Consider the following 21,380-nt stretch of genomic DNA (forward strand, 5'->3'; position numbering starts at 1 on the left):
GTGTGTGTGTGTGTGTGTGTGTGTGTGTGTGTGTGTGTGTGTGGGCGCGCATGCATGCACTTGTGCACTGGGTGGGGGGAGACTCAGGAGAGGAAAAAATATTTGAAATAGTCTTTGTAGGAAATGAAAAAATTAGTTGATAACTAAGTCAGATTATTGAGCAGTGACAAAGATCCAGTTGAACTAATATATTACAAGTTTGTAACAGGTGAAATCAGCTCAATTTTGTGATTTTTCTCTGCTGACGAGTGGCAGGAGCAGAAACATCAGATAATGAGGATTATCCAAGGATAACAATTCCAATGGTCAAGAGAGGCAAGAGGGGAAGAGGTAGAAAAGGAAGGAACTCAAGGAGAGTGAGACATTAATGTGGCATTGGATCACAGCTGGATATGATGGCAAGCTATGGCTAAAGTGTGTGTGTGAGGTTGACTGAGAGAATATGGAAGCCAAATAAGGGTAACCAGCAGGTTTTGTATGAGCGAAATAGGTTAAGATAGAAAGTTGTAATCAGAATGGAGTTCTAAATTTCTAGATCTTGGAGGTAGCTCAACTCCAAAAGCAGGTAACTGTAAGTGGAAATGGGTGATAAATTGAGAAAAGTATAAAATGTGCAGAACCAGAAGAACAATTTAACACTGTAAACACAACTTTAAGAACTGTAAGAACTATGATCAATATATTTGTAATGATCATTCATGAATCCAAAGAGTCAATGATGAAACATGCTATTATAGAGACACCAGAGTTAGGTAACAGAATGAGACCTATACAGTTTTGTTTACAGTCACTGAGGGAATTTTGTTTTGCTTGACTATGAAAATTTGTTAAAAGATATTTTTTTTAGTGGAATGGCTGCAAGAGGGAGAGAGAAAATAGATTTGTTTAAAAAAAAAAAGTGGGGAGTGCTACAGCCAGGAAGTGTTGCAAGCATGTATTGTGATTTACTTAATCTGTAAATGAATGTAATATGAAAACAAAACATCAATAAAACCTAAAAAGAAAATGGGTGATAATATTAGATTTGAGGAATGGAAGTCAGATTTCGATAGGGAGTCACCAAAGAATAATGAAGGATGATGGCCAGGTGATTCGGTGATCTCCCTCTTCAATTAGTCTCAAGAGCATATTGGATCTCACCATCCTTTCCCTTTAATTTGGATCCTCCTTCCCTCCCCCAAAGAAAAGTAATCTCTGGGAAGACAAAGATAATTTTGTTATAGTTTTATCCTAAGGGCCTAACACTGTGCCTCCAGAGGGCAAGCCCTTAAATGGTAGCTTAAATGAGAATAAGACCATGAGTTAGGTGTTAAATTCAATTAAAAAGGTTCTATAAATTAAAGCTTCTTAAACTGTGGGCCACAACCCAATATGGGGTTGCATAACTTAATGTGGGGGTCATGAAAAATTTGGCAACAGTAAAAGGTTATGTATACCTATTTTATATACTTATATACCTGGGATCACGTAAAAATTTCTCAGGAGAAAAGGAGTCTAGAGTGGAGAAAGTTTAAGAAGCCCTGCTGTAGCTAACTGCAACAGGGTTGGGAAAGTGGAGTTAATGAAACATGTGGTATAAACTATTAACAGTCTTTAAAAGAAGAAATAATTGATGGATGGTGGCAGAGAGATGATTTAGAAGCATTGTGAGAGCATGCCTTGTCTTCTGGCCCTGAGAGTCAAGGGAAGAAGAGCCTTCTGGAGAGTAGGTTGTAAGGAATGCTGTAACCCCAAGTTTCTTTCTGTTAAAAGAGTTGATGGAAAGAAAATCGGTTGAATTCAAGGATATATTAATTGGTAAATGAATGGGGAAAAAAGCATTAAGTACTTAAACACAAAAAACAAAAACAAAACCAAAACCCCAAATACAAACTATAGAACACACACCCACACACCCACATACACACACATCCCTCCCCTCAAGGTGTTTATATTCTTACCTAGGAGAGACAAAACATATAAGGAAATAGTGACCAAAGGAAGGAAATTTTGGTTTGGGAAGTGAGAGGGATGGTGAGTGGAGGGATAGGGGAGTGGACTGACACATGCTTTCCTGGAATAATTTTTTTTTATTCTGAATAGAATTTTATTTTCCAAAATATATGTAAAAACAAAATTTTAACATCAATTTTTAAAAAACTTTGTGTTCCAACTTCTCTTCCCCCCTCCATTCCCACCCCCCACCTACAAGAACTCAATCAATTCAAAATAAGTTATGAGTAGTCATGAAAAAATTCCCATATTAGCTAGTTGTGAGAGAAAACAGTCAAAAAACCCAAAACTTCAGATCAAGGAATTGTCAAAGAGGAAATGAAAAAAAAAATTTAAAACGTGTTTCCATCTGTTTTCAGATACTATCAGTTCTTTCTCTGCAGATGGGCTGCAATCTTCCTAAGTTCCTCAGGGTTACATTGGATCATTGCCTTGCTGAAAACAACCACATGCTTCCCAGCAGATCATCCCCCACTATTGCTGTTATTTTGTATACAGTACATTTCACTCTGCTTGAACTCATGTAGGTCTCTCCAGGTTTTCCCGACAGCATCCTGTTCATCACAACCTCTATATAGTACCTTAAGCTTGACAGAGAATCTTCTTCACAAAAGCCCAGCAAAGTAGGTACCATACATTTTGCCATTATAATCAATCATCATAACTATTTCCCTCCATCCCACTCCCTTCCCATGACATTTACTCTATCTTCTTTTTACCTATTCCTCCTCAGAGGTGCCTTACTTCTAACTATCCTCTCCCTCTCTCTGCACTCCCTTTTTTCACCCTTCCTTCCTTCTCCTCTTCCCCTCCTATTTTCCTGCAGGGTTAAATAGATTGCTCCTCCCAATTGGATATGAAAGCTATTCCCTCCATGAGCCCACTCCAATGAGATCAGGGTCCCTGAGCTAATTCTGTGTTCTAAATTTTTCTTCCTCCCTCCCTCCTCAACCCTCCCTATGAGATCAAGCAATTCAATATGTCATACTGGTGCAGTAATGCAGAACATCTTCATCTTCCTTGAAAGTGTTTTGCTTTTTACTGCTCTCTCCCCCAATCTGCCCTTTCCTCCTTCCCTTCTCCCCCCCCCTCATTTTCTCCCTCCCCCTCCCAGGGCAAAAGTATATTACTATACCTACTTGAGTATGTATGTTAGTCCTTCTTTGAGCAAATTCTGATATCAAGGTTCACTCACTCCCCAAATCCTTCCCCCTCTTCTACTCTCCTCCATAAGCTTTCTTCGTTTCCTTCATGTGAAATACCTCTCCCCAGACCATCTCTCCCCTTCTCCCTCCCCCAGTTTTTTCCTCCTACACCTCAACTCTATTTTAATGATGTCATCATGGATGAGCTAGGTGGCACAGTGGACAAAGCACCAGCCCTGGACCCAGGAGGCCCCCCAAGCCCAAATCCAGCCCCAGACATAAGACACCCCTCCCCGTCTGCCCTACAAAGAACAAAACATAAATGCTTTACAGATATCATCCCTTCATATTCAGTTCAGCCCCGTCTTCGGTGAATTTCTTGTGAAGAATTTTTGTTTTGTTTTGTTTTTTGGTGAGGCAACCAGGGCCAAGCGACTTACCCAGGGACACACAGCCATCAATTGTCAAGTGTCCGAGGTCACACCTGAACCCAGGTTCTCCTGAGTCCAGGACTGGTGCTCCATCCACTCCACCCAGCTGCCCCTGAATCTCTTACTGAGATAATTCTTATGATTTCAAAGTATTATCTTCTCATGTAGGAATGTAAACAGTTTGATCTTTTAATATCCCTCATGAAGTCTTTTTCCTGTTTACCTTTTTATGCTTCTCTCGGGTCTTCTATTTGAAAGTCAAATTTTCTATTCAGTTCAGGTCTTTTCATCACAAATGCTTGAAAGACCTCTTTCTCATTGAAATCCCATTTTTGCCTCTGAAAAATTATACCCCCCCAAAACCAACCAAACAAAAAACTCCTCAGAATGTTTGGAAATGCATAAAATGAAATAAAGGGTTATAAAAGAAACAAATACTTAAAGTTATCCAGTTGAAGTTCGCAGACCCCAGCTTAAGCTCCCCTTAGAACCTTGGCGATGTGACTTGTCTCCCGATACCTTGGCTGTGCTGACTACCTGATCCGGGGATTGTGAAACCTGGGCAGGGGAGGTATGAAGGCTTGTCGAATAGATGCCAGACCCTCTCCCTCAAGGTTCCTTCAGATGGATCTCAAATGACGGTGGTGTCTTTCCAGCTTTATTCAGAAGGTTATCACGAATCTTTCTGCTTCTGAGGTACTGGAGGACTGGGTGTTCCTATGATCCCCCAGGGCTTTCCCACATGCAAAGCCTAGGACAGAAAGTTTTCTGTCCAAGGCACTTTGAGCCAAAAGTGTTTTTTGAACCATAATATACCTATCATCTTCCATAATGGGACAGTTAAGACAACTGAACACCTTTTAAGGTTGTCTTCGGCTGAAGGCTGAGAATGAAAGATGGAAGACAGTGACAGGAACCAGCAAATGCAGATACCTGCTGAGAATGGTTAGAACTGCCAAAATAGTAATTGTCACATAAGAGCTTTATTCTTTGGTTTGGTCATATCTGACTCTGTGACCCCATCTAGGGTTTTCTTGGCAAAGATGCTGGAGTGGTTGCCATTTCCCTCTAGCTCATTTTACAGATGAGGAAACTGAGGCAAACAGGGTTCAGTGACTTGCCCAGGGTCACAGAGCAAATGTGTGTCTCAGGCCAGATTTGAACTCAGGTCTTCCTGACTCCAGGCCAGAGTTCTTTATCTACTGTTTCACCTAGCTGCAAAAAATAAAGATAAGGAGGGTTGTTTCCTGGTGGGAATTGTTATTTTCTATTAGCTCAAAAATGAGCCCCAATCCCATGACTTGTAAATGAAACTGCTCACAAGGACTGAAATGTGAAGTACTACTTTTACAAGGTAATGGAAATGGCAAGTTCATGCTTCCCATAGACTTCCTAGTCTATTTGGCAAGCAATTTTGTTTTGTTTTGGTTTTTGTTGTTGTTGTTTTGTGGGGCAATGAGGGTTAAGTGACTTGCCCAGGGTCACAGAGCTAGTGTCAAGTGTCCACAGCTGAATTTGAACTCAGGTCCTCCAGAATCCAGGGCCAGTGCTTTATCCACTGCACCACCTAGCTGCCCTGAAACTTGGTTCTTTGAGTTGAAATCTTGAAACTACCTCACAGGTAAAATAACAGTCAAACATTCTGCCCTAGGCGATGTTTTGTCCTTTGACATCAAAACTTGGGGGGGAGGGAACACAGCTAGGTGGCATACTGGATAAAGCACCGGCCCTGGATTCAGGAGTACCTGAGTTCAAATCCAGCCTCAGACACTTGACACTTACTAGCTGTGTAACCCTGGGTAAGTCACTTAAACCCCCATTGCCCCGCAAAAAAATAAAAAAACAAAAACAAAACAAAAAAAAACTTGGGGGCCGGGGGGGGAATAGCCCCTCACCAGGAACATGATGGATACATCTGTTCTTTATGTTCAATACTTACTGATGGTGATGAATAAGAAACAAAAAGTAGGAAGCCTAGTGTAGTGGAAAACAAGATTCTCTAAAAACCAGGCCTTGGGTCTAGTCCAAACTCTGGCACAAAGAACTTGTGGGCTTCAGCAAGTTTTACTCTGGACTTCAATGACCTGACTTGTAAAATGAAGGCATTAGGCCAGATAATCCCAGAAGCCTATTCCATTAAAAAAAATTTTTTTTAAAAAAGGAAAAAGCCTATATATATTTTTAAAAGTTGTGAGTTCACTGTGTTTCACCTAGGAAAGCTAGATCTGATGGGAAAGAATACTACATTTGTATGGCTACTCACTGCACTCATGAGATGGCAGGCAACTCTCCCACCTCAGAAGACTGTTTCCGGAGTTGCTACCCAATCTCATCACCTACCTGTTTAAGGGCCTTCTACAAGGCTGAGTCTTGGAAGGTAAACATAAGCACATCACTGAGCCTACATCTATAGTCTTGCCAAAGCTCATGCTTTATTGGGAGCTTTAGTGCAAGTATGATGATGATCGTATGATCACCAAGTTACATTTATATAATACTGTATAATGCTCAAAACGCTTTTCTCATAAAGTACCAGAATGAATCTCTCTGTCTTATAGATGAGGCAGCTAAGTCAGTCTCAAGTGAACTGTCAGTATTCTGCTACTCTAAAGAATCAGGATCTCTAGGTGGGAGCAGGGGTGGAAATGAGAAAAAGGGGGTGAGGGAGAGAGAATATTTGTAAAGTTTTTCTTCTGTGTTATACTCGTATTTTATTGGTAGAAAATAATGTTGTTTAAAAAAACTTGCAACATGAATATACATCTCTACTTCAGTTTAAAATCCCTAAGGCATCCCTCTACCCATGCTTAGATCTATATAAAAAGCTGTAAACTAGTTATCTTCCTTAAGAAATATATAAAGAATCCAATGTTTCCATGAAAGCAAAGAAAGTCCCATTCCCTGTCCCGCCAGAACCCTAAAAAAAGAGTAATTCATGTCATATTTAATTGATATTTATTTCAGGACATGCCATGTCAAAAAACCTTGCCTTTAACAACAATATTGCATTATAAAAGCACTTTCCATCCCAATTTGCCTTTTTTTTTTTTTAAACATAAGTTATTGGTATGAATCCTAATGCTAGTCCTGAAACCCAGGTTGATAGATTCTTCCATTTAGTTCCACAATCCAAGTGCTTGGGGCATACTTCTTGGTGACAAAGAGGGTCTGGGGGAGGAAAGGAAGTGGGTGGGGATTTTCCCAGTTTGTTAGTTCTGAAGGGCAAAGGACAGAGGGGGGCTGATGTTCCATTGAAATTTCATCTTTATTATATTACGTTAGTAATGTTTACAACAGATTCTGGAATGGCCATCTTGCACTATAACTCGCAATTCTCTTTCTGCAAACAATGTATTTACAAATGTGTTTACTGACTTACACAGCAACCTCACAATAACTAGTAAAGGAGAAAAGGGTGCACTCCTAGTGTATTGTTTGCAGTGTTGTTTTTTTTTCCAGGGGGGTGGGGGGTGGGCAGGGGTAAATGGTGGTTTGAGGGTTGGGGGAAGGAGCTACATATCGCCACACTGACCAAGCTCTAGACAGATTCCTTGACACAACAGCCAAAAAGATAGGAAGTAATTTTTTTTTAAAGGAACAAAGGCAAGGAAATAAATATCACCGAAGGAAAAATTGTTAATTGTATAATTGTTGTAGCTTAGTTAAATATAAAACTAAATTCCTGGTTAATTAACCAAACTATACAGATCTAATGGAAAAAACCAAACCGACTTGGAAGACCCAACCTAAAAAGGCCAGAAATTAATGGCATAAGCCTGCATAATCTTGCATTTCACTTCTTCTCCCTCCTTGTCCACAAAGGCTTTGAGGGCTTACAAGTAAACTGCTACCCTCTCCAACTTGACCTCAAATGTCCTGAGCAAAGTATGTGCTATTCTTCTGAGGATTTTTGTCTTTTTGTCCACAACCTTTTCTGCCAGTTACACCAGCGCCAAACCTGAAATCCTTCCACTCTTTCTTTGGGGAGTTATATTTACACAGTGCCTTGTCTGTACTGCATTAAAGACAGAGAAAGAGGGGGAAAAGATCTGTTGCTTTAAAAAAGTTTCTCAGTAACGTAATCACTCCCACTTCACAATCTTAAAACCTTGATGGGGGAGTGTCCATAAGGTCTTTCCAATTTTACCACGAGGAGTGGGTACAGTTATTTTTAAAAATGCAACATGGAAGGAAATACCTGGTTGTTTGCTGCTTGCAGTGTTTGGGTAAGCACATATGAAGGGAGTCATTTCTCTTTGTCAGAGAGACTGTCAGTCACTATCAGCTGGCTCCCTTCAGTGTGTTCAAGATGACTCATTAAAAAGAATCATTCCCTAAGCCTATCCCCCATCAGAACACTGTCCTTCCATAATGCCAGTTGGCTTTGTCTCAAGGGAATTCCATGAGTGAGCTAGAAGAAGGTTCACGGTATCAATCTTTGCCCAAGGACAGGGGCTTGGGTTATCCCTAATGTTGAAGGCTGACTCCAAATCTGCCTTCCTTGACTGCTAATGGGCTACTTCTAATTTGTTTTGTGAGGCAGGGGTAAAGGTATCATGGGCAGGCTGGTTTGGGGGATAGTGGAGGAGAGAGAGGGAAAGATCAGGTAGAGAGGTGAGTGCTATTCTGAACATATTGCTCCTTAACCAAGTCAAACTCAGACCTTTGAGATTTCCATAATTTCAAAGTGCACTATCATAACATATTTTAAAAAAGGAACAAATGTTAAGAAAATGTACCTAAGTTTTTAAAGTTATCACTGGAATATGCTGAATATTTTGGCTTTTTAATATAAATAATGAAGACACTGACATATTTTGTGTGTGTGTGTGTGTGTGTGTGTGTGTGTGTGTGTGTGTGTGTGTATGTGTGTGAGAAAAGCTAATAGATCATCTCCACGAGACAGCCAGCAATGATGAATCGCAATACGTTATTACTGAAGGGGGAAGGTTCAAGCCAATATTCACACTGCAGTCAATGAAGAGTAAGGGGGCAAAAGCAGTGAGGTTCTGGGGAAGGATTCAAGGAACCACATGGTATTAGCAGGAACAGCCTCCTTCGTTAACTGGTGGCTCCTGAGGCTTTTCCAGTTTTATGTCAATCACTGAAGGAAAATCAAGTTAAGGAAGAATGAATGGGAAGATAGCATTCTTTTTTTTTTTTTTTAAGTGAGGCAATTGGGGTTAAGTGACTTGCCCAGGGTCACACAGCTAGTAAGTGTTAAGTGTCTGAGGCCGGATTTGAACTCAGGTACTCCTGATTCCAGGGCCGGTGCTCTATCCACTGCGCCACCTAGCTGCCCGGAAGATAGCATTCTATACTCAGGTCCCTCAGACTCCTGCAGTGATGAAGCCACCACCTAACTGCACACCCTCACACCTGCCCTCTTCAATAAAGTCAATACATGACACCTGGGATGGAATAGGGAGAACAAAAACAAAACCCTTTATTGGGATCTAAAAGCACTCAAACTCTCCCCTTGTCCGGCACCTGTTCAAACGTCTTTAAGCATGGACCCCATGTAAGAGTCCCTGGCAGCAGTGATGGTGGGTGTACAGTTTACAAGGCACACTCCTCATAGACATGTAGGATAAGGTGGTGCATAGATGTAGAAGCTAAGGCTCTGAGATGAACGGATATGCTCAAGGCCAAAGAACAAGAAGGCTGGGAGCTCGGACTGGCTCTCCTAGTCCAGCCTTCTTTTCACTACTCTAGGTTACTTTTACAAGAAGAAGACACTATTCTTTGCCCTCAAAGGGCATTTTGCTGGGGGATTTATTAAACGTACACAGGCAAACACAAATACCTAATGGGAGTAGAAAGTGACACAAGAACAAGTTAAGAAGGGGACACTAAGGGTAGCAAGAAGTGGAAGTCTAGCTGCCAGGCAATGCCCTGAGAGAGCCCTTTCCCTTGAGAGGTAAACATGTGTGGTTCAGAACCCGTCACATCTCCAGCAACACCCAACATAGCTTTGTCTATCCAGCTGGCATCTCTATAAAACTGTTTGTCCTTTTAAAAACATGTCTATAAGCATGGGCTGGTTGGTGTCAACTTAAGAGCCCGTGCGCGCACACACGCACACACACCATTCTTAAACTAATCAAACTTATACCAACATGGAATAAATGGCATTAAAATCTTGTCCTGTGTGATAACAGAGAATACAAAGGCAGCCTGTTCCACTATTCCATACCAGCATGACACAGGAAACTGAAAGGAAAGAAGGAGTAAAGAAATGACTATGGCAGCACTGCTGGAAAGGGCCCCAAGTCACTAGGCTATACCAGGCAGGAAAGAAGACTTGGGAACTCAACAACTTCCTGCCCATTGATTCATGGGCACCAGCAGTATACTGCGGTAATGTGTCTTGATTAAGCAGAGCTCTGGACCCCATATTAAAGGCAGCACCAACCTCCCCCCACCTGCCCTAACAATGTCGGTGCTAAAAATAAAACTCTCTGAAGTCCCAGTGATGGAAACATGAAGGATACTGTCTTCTCTGCTTTTGTCCTGTGTGCTCTCCATCCCAGGCAAGGCCGCTGCCACTCGTCGGAAAAGCTGGGGTGGGGGAAGAAGAGAAAAGTTTTAAATAGAGACAGGATTTAGCAAACATCATCAGTATAAATCAAGACAGAAACTTGGTATTTACCTGGAAAAATCTCTTTATACCCATTTCTAGAGCCCTCTTTTTTTAATGGACTACTGCAATAGCCACAGAAGCCTTCCTGCCTTGACTCTCTGCCTACCTCTAAATTAATCCCCAATAGGCTTCCCAACTTCAATCTTCTTTAAGCACAGAACCAGTCACATCATTTCTCTGCTCAAAACCCTTCTGTGACTATTGCCTGGTTAGTAAAGTTAGAAGGGCAGCTGGATGGCACAGTGGATAGAGTGTTGGGCTTGAAGTTAGCAGTTCAAATCTGGCCTCAAAAACTAGCTGTGTGACCCTGGGCATGTCACTTAACCCTGTTTGTCTCAGTTTTCTCATCTGTAAAATGAGCTGGAGAAGGAAGTGGAAAACTATTCCAGTATCTTTGCCAAGAAAACCCCAAATGGGGTCACAGAGAGTTAGACACAACTGAAATGAGTGAACCATGGTAAAGGTAAGACAATTGAGCTTAGAACCCTGTCTTTCCTTAGATGTTTCCCTTGTCTGAAATCCATCATTCCCAGATCCCATCTGTTGGATCTGGATTTCTACTATACATCCTTTAGAGCAGTGGTGTCAAAACCAAATACAAAGGGGCCACTAAACCCTGATCCCTGAGGGTCACTTATTGGCGACCTGCCTGTGGTCATACTGCACTAGATGGACTCTAAGGGCTCTAACAGTGAGCTCTTAGGGGAGATTATGGAAGGGATATGTTGGAGTTGCTGCCCATCGAGAATCTGGAAAAGCAGGTTAAGGGCCAAATCATGTAGGGCCTTGAATGACAAGCTGAGGAGGGTGAAATTTTTTGTGTAGCCAATGGGAAGTCATGGAAGATTCCTGAGGGATGTGATCTAAATTGGGCTTTAGGAAAATGAATCTGGCAGTACATGTGAGGAAAAAAACTCAGGTAACAAATATTTATTAAGTAAGCACCAGGAACTGTGCCAAGCCCTAAGGACACAAAGAAAGGTAAAAATAGGTCCCTGGCCTCAAGGACCCCATATTCTACTAGGGGAGACAACATGCAAACAACTATGAGAGTAGAACGATTACCTAGCAGCAGTGAGGACCTAGTCAAGGTTATGTAACATAAATTTGTTGTGGACGCAGACAGTTTTATAATTTTCTCCACCATTGTTGAGCAGCAATATCAGTATCTACTACCTAGGGCTGTTGCAAAACAGCCATGAAAATGTATGTGAAGCATTTTGTCAACTCTATACTATATACGAGTGGGGTCAAACACACCACTCTCTAGTGATCGAAGCTGGATTAAAATGTTTTTTCACTTTTTTGTGCGGCAATTGGGGTTGTGACTTGCCCAGGGTCACACAGCTAGCAAGTGTTAAGTGTCTGAGGTCTTATTTGAGCTCAGATCCTCCTGAATCCAGGGCTGGTGTTCTATCCACTGGGCCACCTAGCTGCCCCTAAAATGTAACCAAAAGAATTTAGAGGTCTTAAGGCAGAGGAAAAGATAAGATTATGATGAGCTGAAGGAATTTCAGAGTTCATGGTAGCCAAACATTTGTAAGTGATGGCAAGATAAAGTGTATGACTGTGTAGATGAGGTGAAATGAAAGAGTAGGACATGGGAAATTACTAAATTGAGAAAATGGGAAGTCAGGGTGTTTGGGAGAGTATCAATGTGTATATGCTGAAGTACACTAATGAGAGGAGTTGAGGAGGAGAGAATAAATGTGAGAACCAGGAACTAAACTCAATAATGAAGAGAGTGTCCTAGGTTGGTAGTTAACAACTACCAGATTCTTTATCACCCAGAATCTAGGTGATACAAACTGAAGGAATCTCAAAGGAGGAAAGATTATTGGGTGATGGTGGTAGAGGGAAAGTTTGGAAATGGCAACACAAAGAAGAGCAGTCTGCATTCTCACCCTGAGAGTTGGGGAAGAGGCAGCTTATGAAAGTGTAACCAAACTGAAAGGTTAGGCTGTTGTAATAGTTGAGGCCCCAAGGTGGCAAGAGAAAGAACAAGGTGGGGGCTGTGGGAGAGGAATGTAAGGGATGAAGACTTACACTTGCCCGATTGTTAATTTAAGGTTTGAATCTCTAAAATCTTTTAGCAGTGACATTTTCTGAGAACACAAGTTAATTCTGTTATCTGAGCTCTATAGGATGCTTTTTGTTATGACCCCAGGCTTGACCTTGAGGAAGGAAAACTGCCCCAGGGTCTAAGGCATTCGCCTACATACAGGTACACAGCTACAGGCAAAGTCTCTCCTTTTTTCTTAATTCATTTCCTGAAAGGGAATTTGTGAAGCTTTGCTGGGCATGAAAGCAGTGTGGTGGAAAAAGCACTGATTTGGGAGTTAGAGAAGCCACACTCACATCCCAGTTCTCCTCCTTGTACATGTTATTTCACCTCTTGTAGACTAAGTTCCCTCATCAGCAAAATAAGGATGTTGGATGAGATGATCTCTAAGTCCCTTCCAGATCTCAGTCCTATGACCTCAGATAATTACAACTCATCTACTGGGAATCCGAAGGGAACGAACTATTTATTGAATGAATTGAGGCAATAAGATTTTGCTCCAGGAAACTTGTGAGAACTTACTTCTCTGCCTTAGAAAAAGGTGACACCGATGTAATTTAACTGTTTTTTCCAATGACTCAGGGCCATAATTGTGTTGTCATAGATAATACTGCAAGAATCTTAAATCCAACATATACCCCAAAGAGAACTCATTCTCTTTCCCTCAAACCCACCAACCCCTCTATGGAACTTCTCAGTTTCTGTCAAGGGCACCAATACCTTTCCAGGTTTGTTATCTTGCAGTCAACCTCAAATCCTCACTCTTCCCCACCCCACATATCCTATCAATTGCCAAATCTTGTCAATTCCACAACATCCTCGAGTCTATCCTTTTTCTTGTCTCACATAGACCCATCTAGTTCAGGCCCTTTTTATCATTTGCAAGACTGCTGCCATATAGCCTGACTTCTCTGCTTCATGTTTCTTCCTTCTCCATGTTCCACACAGATGCTAAAGTGTAGATCTAACCATGTCACTCTCTTACTCAAACTCCAATGGCTCCCAATTGCCTTTTAGAATCAATAAAATCTTCTGTTTAGTATATAAAGCCCTTTACAATCCAGCCCCATCTTACCTTTCTATTCCTATCACTTCCATCACACAACCATTCTGGACTTCTTGCTGTCCCCCACAAGAAAGTCATATTATGAGATGAACGTTTTGGGGGCAAGGCGGGACAGGGCAATGACGGTTAAGTGACCTGCCCAGGGTCACACAGCTAGTAAGTGTCAAGTGTCTGAGGCCAGATTTGAACTCAGGTCCTCCTGAATCCAGGACCAGTGCTTTTACCACGAAACTCATATTTTGAATCTGTGCCTTTAAACTGGCTGCCTCTCATTCCTGAAATGTTCTACCACTTCACCACCTCCCTTGTTTCCTTCAAGTATCAGTTCAAAAGACCCAATTTCTATGTGATGCCTTCCTTGATTCCCCTAGCTACTAGTGTTCTCCTTCCCCACTAAATTATCTTCTTTATATTTTGTATGTATATGTTGCCTTTCCTGAAAAAAGTTAGCTCCTTCAGTTTTCTTATCTGTAAAAGAAAAAAACTGGACTAGATGGTCTCTCTCTCTCTTTTTTTTTTTTGTGAGGCAATTGGGGTTAAGTGACTTGCCCAGGGTCACACAGCTAGTAAGTGTTAAGTGCCTGAGGTCAGGTTTGAACTCAGGTCCTCCTGACTCCAGGGCCGTTGCTCTATCCACTGTGCCACCACCTAGCTGTCCCTAGATGGTCTCCTAAAGTCTTTTCTAATTTACTATGATCCTCAAGGGCAGGGAGTGCTTCATTTTTGTCATTTCATCCCTACTGCACCACACCTGGCACACTGTAGGAGCCAATAAGTGCTTGTTGATTACTTACTAGTTCAAAGTGACTTGCCTGGGAGTTACTACAAATTTTTTTCTGCCTCCTACCTCCTCTGGTGGATTTTGGTTATCTCATGAACTATAGCTGGATCCTGTACAAATTCCAGTTTACTCTCCATCTTTCTTTCCCAAAAGTGTTCTTTCCCTTGGTCTACTAATTGTCCCTAAACACCTGTACCAATCACCAAGGACAGGGTTCTGAAACTAAATTTTCTCTAAAGTTCAGTTCACTGCACACAGTAAAAACTTAATATTGATAGTGGTTAAGTGAATGAAATTCATTTCCAGAGAGATTAGCATATAACCTTAAAAAAAAAAATTAATCAGTACTAGTTTTAACAATCACCCCTCAAAGATACTTGTGACATTTAAATTTTCAGCTATTTATAGAAAGAGACAGTACTGAAGGTACTTTTTAGTGAACATTTTGGAGATTAGTGCCCCATAAATAAGAGTATATAGTATAAAAAAGGTTATCGATCAAATCTACAAGAAGTGACCTTTCGGTGGCACAGTGGATAGAGTACCGACCCTGGAGTCAGGGGTACCTGAGTTCAAATCCGGCCTCAGACACTTAACACACACTTACTAGCTGTGTGACCCTGGGCAAGTCACTTAACCCCAATTGCCTCACTAAAAAAAAAAAAAAAAAGTGACCTTTTGATAAAAAACAACTTAATTGAAGGTCTTGGTTAGAACAGAATTAAGAGGTTTAGAAGCAAGATTCAGATAAATGTTCAGTAGGGGGACATTATTAAAGAAAATATTAAGACATGATCACTGTCTTCAAATATCAAAAGAAAGAAAATTAGACTGACTTGTTCTGCCTGACCTCAGAACAGGAGCCACTGCTTCCTGAAAAAAGAAAGGATGCAGGGTATGGCTAAAGGTAAAGAAAAACGTCCTAATGGTTAGAGCTATTCAACCTGCAAGAGGATACAATGAGTTCTTTTTCACTGGGTGTCTGGGTGAAGGTGGGACTGATGATTTGTTAGGAATTCATGCTTTGTTTAGGTGACCCTGAAGGTCATTTCAAACATATAAGGAAAGTAAGTCTTAGAGAGGTTAAGTGACTTGCCCAGGGTGACAAAGCTAGTATGTGTCTGAGGCAGGATTTTTTTTTTAAGGGCAATGAGGGTTAAGTGACTTGCCCAGGGTCAAACAGCTAACGTCAAGTGTCTGAGGCTGGATTTGAACTCAGGTCCTCCTGAATCCAAGGCCAGTGCTTTATCCACTGCACCACCTAGCTGCCCCCAGGATTTTAAAAAAGTATTTAGAATTTTATTTTTCCCAAATTACAAGTATATATAAATTTTGAAATCATTTTTTTAAACTTTGTGTTCCAAATTCTCTGCCCCTCCAAGCAATTTAATATAAGCTATACATGAGCAGTCATGCAAAGCATTTCCACATTAGCCAGGTTGTGAAAGAAAACAGTCAAAAACAAAACTTCAGATAAAGTAACTAACAACAACAAAAAATAATTCAATCTGTATTCAGACACCATCAGTTCTCTCTCTGTAGATGGATTGCATTTTTCATAGGACCTTCAAAGTTGTCTTGGATCATTGCACTGCTGAAAATAACCAAGTCATTCACAGCAGATCATCTTGCAGTATTGCTGTTATTTTGTATACAGTGCATTTCACATTGCATCAGCTCATGTAGGTCTTTCTGGGTTTTTCTGATAGCATCCTGCTCTACATTTTTTTTAATAGTAAACAAGAGATTTCCTTACAATAAACCCATGAGGTTGATTCTTGCAACAGTAATAGATAACATTTATATGGTAACTTATACCTGACAAAGAATTTTCTTCACAATAGCCCAAAAAAGTTAAGTACCATACATTTTGTCATCATCATCAATCAATCCTCATCAATCCATCCATTATCATCTTACATCACTCACCTGCTTCGATTTTTTTCGGTTACTATTGTTAACTGTTTCCCTCCATCCTGTTCCCTCTTCTTTTACCCTATCCCTCCTCAGAAGTATTTTGCTTCTGACTGACCCCTCCCTGAATCTGCCCTCCCTTCTTTCACTCCTCCCTCCTTATCCCCTTTCCCTTCTACCTTCCTGCAGGTTTAGATAGATTACTCCACCCAATTGAGTGTGTGTGTGTGTGTGTTTTGTTCCCTCCTTGAGCCAACTCTGATGAAATTAAAATCTCTGAACCAATTCTGATGTGTAAGACTCATTCACTGCCCTGTTCCTCCCCCATCTCTCCCCCCCATTCCATAAGCCCTTTCCTGCTTCTTTCTTGTAGGATTTCACCCCATTCTACCTCTCCCCTTCCCCCTCCTCCTGTGCAATCGTCTCACCCCTCAATTTTACCTTAAAGATGTCATATGGGGCAGGTAGGTAACACAGTGGACAAAGCATCCACACTGGACCCAGGAGGACCCGAGCCCAAGTCCAGCTGAGTCAGGGTTTGAACTTAGATCCTCTTGATTTCAAGCCCAGCTCTCTATCCACTATGCCTCTAGGTTAAAACCAGGTACTGGCTTACCTCTTACTGCTACCTCTTACTTAGCTAAATCACGTTAGTGACAAAGGCAAACTTTCACTGGCCTACACATGACACAAATATTCCTAGATGCAGTTTCCCTGTTAATGCTGCCAGTGCTTTAATATATTGCAAAGAGATATTGGTGAATCGCTATTTTTTTCACACTAGGTGGCAAACTAGTGTTGGAGGTCATGAATTTGCAGAGCCTATTACTATGCCTCAGAAACTCCAAGATGAAAAAAACCTTATGAATTTGAGGTCATAGAATGTCTTCTGGAAGAAAATTCTGGAAGAATTTAAGTCGTTTACTTTAGTAATATAAAGGACTCATCTCTGTAGTAGTTGCCTTCCTTTGGCAGGACACATTTCCTAAACTGAATGGTAGCTTGGAGGTATAATCATCATTTTCTTTATGGCTCCTCAAAGTTGACAGAATCATTCTTAGTTACAGTTTGATAAATACATTGGATACACATGCTATTGATTTTTACTATGGCTTTGACAAGGCAGTCTGTTTTAAAATTTTTCTATACATTTTAAACTTATGACATATTCTGAGAACATCAATCCTCTTCATCTTTTGAGATGAGAAAGTTTTAAACTTTCTAAACGTGCCTAGGGATGATGAGCCAAAGGCACAATATTGTTTGGATCTATTCTAGATCCATCACTGTCTATTTTATTGTGTCATAAGTACATGTTGACTGGTCTTGTTTGTATAGGTGTTAATTGCTCTAAACATGTTCTTTCCATTAAGCTTTAACGTCAAAATGTCAGGCTCTTAACACACAAAGCTTCAGCCCTCTCCCTGATAGTCTTATAAGTCATGTACCTTGCTTAGAGATGACCAGAGTATTTCTAAGTATCATTTTATTTGACCTTATTGGACACTTAAGTGCACATTTCCTTAGGCTATATTACTATGAATTTGATCAAAGACTTGAGACTAACAGCAACTTATGACAAGATAAGCTATAACAAGAGCATAACGGAACTCAGGTATGAAAACAATTTCCATTTTCAACTAGCTTCTAGGAACAAATTAAAATCAAATGTGAATAATTCCATCAAGCCACCTCAAATATTAAGCATGAAAGGAAAAAAAAAGTATGAAAGAAATGTTAAGTATTTTTTTTCTTTTTTTTTTTAAAGTGACTTGCCCAGGGTCACACAGCTAGTAAGGGTCAAGTGTCTGAGGCTGGATTTGAACTTAGGTCCTCCTGAATCCACTGCTTTATCCACTGCACCACCTAGCTGCCCCAACTATTTATTCTTGATGATAGTCACTAGCCCTCAAATGCAAAGGGCTTCAATACTGGTTTTGCTGAAAGAAAAATAATCCAAGATGTACTAACTTTCTCTTTTGGCAGACAGGATTCTCTCTAAAGGGTCAGTGTAGGATAATTCCCCAAATAATTTGACTTCTCTGGGCTTTTACTTAGTATTGCCATTTCCTGCCACAGAGGACTGAACTAAGCTTTTTGATTCTTGCCAAAACCCCCTTTGTGACAATACAAGCTCACCTATCAAGCATAGGTCAACACCTGACCACACTTTTGCCATACATTGTTTTGTAATTCTTTCCCATGTGACTTTTGTCATCCCTTTCCCCAAAAGAACTACACAGAGGCAAGGATATATAAGAAAGAATGTTGGTATGTGAGTCAGGAGACATGGATTCTAGTCCTAATGTGTTACTGAAGTAGCTCCATGACTTGGGGACAAAAGTCTTTCTCTCTTCCTCTGTCAAATGAGGCAGTTAGGCTAGAGGACCTCTCAGTTCCCTTCCAGATCTACGAATTCCAGTTCTACAAATACTTTTTTCTTAAGCTTGGAAGTCAGAAGCATTTTTTATGCTTCTTTTGCATCTACCACAGTACTCAGTAGAGTATAAGCCACACAGTAAGTGTCTGAAAGCACATCAATACAGGATCTTCTTCCTTGACCAGAACCAGTAATCTCTCAGGGAAACAATCCAGCATCTTGAGGTTTCCATCTATTCCTACCTTTCTATGTACATTAGGTTTCCTACCTTTATGTTCTGGAAAGAATTGGGGGAAAATATATTCCCACTGCAATAGGAGAAGAACAAAGAGAAAGATATCTATCTGCCTGATAGATTAATATGACACCTACAAACTATAGATCTCTTTGTACGTGGAAAGTCTACAGGGAAACAAAAATGAGTTGAATCCCTTAGGGCCAAGAACTTTAACAGGAAAAATATTAATAGATCATTATGGTTAATTTTCAGGAATGAAATTTTAAATTCTGAATTTACCCTCTTCAAAAAACCAATGAAGTGACAGATTTTTAAAAAAAGTTTTTAATTATTAAAGTTAAAACCCACATTAACTTTTTCTTGCTTCAGATCCACTAAGTTAATTAACAGAGTGCCTTGGACAATGCTATCCTATTTATTAAGTCACTGACCTTCTCCTTTAGAATTTAAGGTATAGATACCAAAGGAGAAGCTTTACTATGTATTTCACAACTGTCACTCCAATCAGAAAAGGCAATTTTCCCCTTTGACAGAATCATATTCATGATGACCAACTGCTGCTAGTTAGGAGAGAATATATTTTAATGCCTTATTTAAATCAGACCCATTAATGCAGTTTGGGGATTTCAGTCCACCAACTGTATATCAGAGGATTTTTTTTTTCTTCTTCTATCTGAACTTTGTTTCAGGGATGGGACTTGAATCCAGATCTTCCTGGCCTTGAGACTGGCATTCAGTCTATCTACTCTACCGTGCTGCTGTGTGACCCAGGACAAGTCACAACCTCTTGGTGCTTTAGGCAACTATCTAAGACAGTGTGTTAGACTCAAAGAAAAACATCCTTGTGACCACATATTGACTCTGTTGTAATATATTTTTATTTACTTTATTAAAAATTTCCCAATTACATTTTAATCTGATTAAGGCCAATTCATGAACTCTATAGGCAGCTTGCATTACACTGGGGGTCGGATACTTCTGCTCTAACATTATAAATTACAGAGAAGATATTAAAAGGATCATTCTACTAACGAAATCACAGCGGCACTCCATATCTCTCTCTGAACGGTAAGAGCTCAGCTAGTCTAGTAGACAGAACATTAGGTCTAGAGTCAGTAGTATCTGGGTTTAAATCCTGCTTCTGACACTATTTGTGTGACCCTGGTTAATCACTTAGCCTCATGGTATTTCAGGCTACTGCCTAAATGTCTGTTGGGGGAGGGAGTGTCTTACACTGGTCCATATTTGTGTTTCTTAACCATGTATACTGATGAAACAAAACTGATGAATCATTTAAAAAAATATCCTAATATATATCTAAGTGTACATAGAGGTGAGCAAATGAGAACTTAAGATTAAAAAGAAAGCTACAGTATGCAGCTGACCCAATAGGCAAGTATGTTTCTGATGCTGGAAAAATCCAGCATGTATAACGTATATGTTTTCTATGAGGAAAAACTAAACGGATGATAATAACAGCCCCTATATTCAGGGCCAGGGTTTTAGCACAGGATTAACTCCAAAGGCTTAACTCTATATTTGATTTTTGAGAAAAGATGAATTTGGATCTATCTGGAGAACCTAAGTTCTGGCTTCAAATTCCAGTTCTGACACTTATGTGACCCTCAAAAAGTAACTTTACTTCAAATCTTAAATTTCCTCAGTTGTAAAATAAAGGTATTTGCCCTACCATCCAAAAGGAAAATTATGAGGAAAGTGCCCTGTAAGTATTCATGTTCTATGTAAAGGAGAACTTTTATTACTATTTTTGTTTCAGGTTTGTCAGTTATCTGGATTCTTCTAGCCAAATTCTTAAGTATTTTCTTGAACCCATTCACCTGATAGCCCAATTTAATCTCACTCAGTTATCTAGGTGAATAAATTACCACTAGACAGAGGAGGGAATGACAACACTCCAGCAGGAATAAGCTGCTGGTGCCTATGGTTCATTGGGAATTAAAGCAAGCTAAAACCAAGAGTAAAAAGAAAAGAAGCACCTTCACAGTAAGAAATAGAAACAAAACTTGAAAGTCTTCTCCAGGGCAATCAAGCAAAACTGGTTTGACTAACATTCCTAAGAAATTCTTACTGCCTATATGGTACCAATTATAATTATCTGCTTCCAACTTTTCCCTATTTTAGCAGGAAAACTAAATTTTAATGTACCTACTACATTTGGTATGTGATTATTGAAGTCCTGTCATAATGGTACAAATGCTGATTTAACTGACAACCAGTTATGTCCCTTGGCCTTCAATACCCACCCCTCAGGAAGTTATCCACTTCTTATGTGCTCCCAATTCTGCTGAATTACCAGCTAGTCTCACTGACTCCCATACTCATGTACCAAAACAAAACAAAACACATGCTTCTGAATCTCAGCTGGATCTCCATTGTTGCTTGCCAACTATTTTCATTGATTTTGTAGCTTTCCTATTATAATTCCCAGAGCAAATCTTTTCCATTTGCCAAGGTCTATTCTGTCCGTTGCCCAGTGTTCTCCATCTTAGCAGCTGTTTTCCTAAGAATGAAGCCAATATAACTTCTCTCCCTTTTATTCTCCACTCCAATATTTCTGCTTCTTAACTCATCTTTTCTTTCTGTCCAGTCTCAAAAGAATTAGCATGCCTCCTACTTTCAAAGGCTAAAAATTTCTACCTCTACTTTGATTATACTCTTATCACTTCCAAAAGGAATATGCTCTATCAATTATTCATGTTCTATTTTC

General features: G+C 40.2%; 1 protein-coding gene across 4 annotated transcripts in view; it reads right to left on the reverse strand.

Moving 5' to 3' along the window:
* Positions 1-6,506: 6,506 nt before the first annotated feature.
* The window catches only part of RAB6A (RAB6A, member RAS oncogene family), an 82,226-nt gene continuing 67,352 nt past the window's right edge, over positions 6,507-21,380 (reverse strand). For all 4 annotated transcript variants that reach the window (XM_043992094.1, XM_043992093.1, XM_043992092.1 and 1 more), the window contains exons 7-8: positions 10,063-10,129; positions 6,507-8,672 (exon numbers count right to left, since the gene is read on the reverse strand). In XM_043992094.1, the coding sequence (XP_043848029.1) occupies positions 8,608-8,672; positions 10,063-10,129 (132 nt within the window). In that variant the 3' untranslated portion in view covers positions 6,507-8,607. The remainder of the gene's footprint in view (positions 8,673-10,062; positions 10,130-21,380) is intronic.

This window comes from Dromiciops gliroides, chromosome 3 (genome assembly GCF_019393635.1).
Source record: "Dromiciops gliroides isolate mDroGli1 chromosome 3, mDroGli1.pri, whole genome shotgun sequence".
Classification (NCBI taxonomy): Eukaryota; Metazoa; Chordata; class Mammalia; order Microbiotheria; family Microbiotheriidae; genus Dromiciops; species Dromiciops gliroides.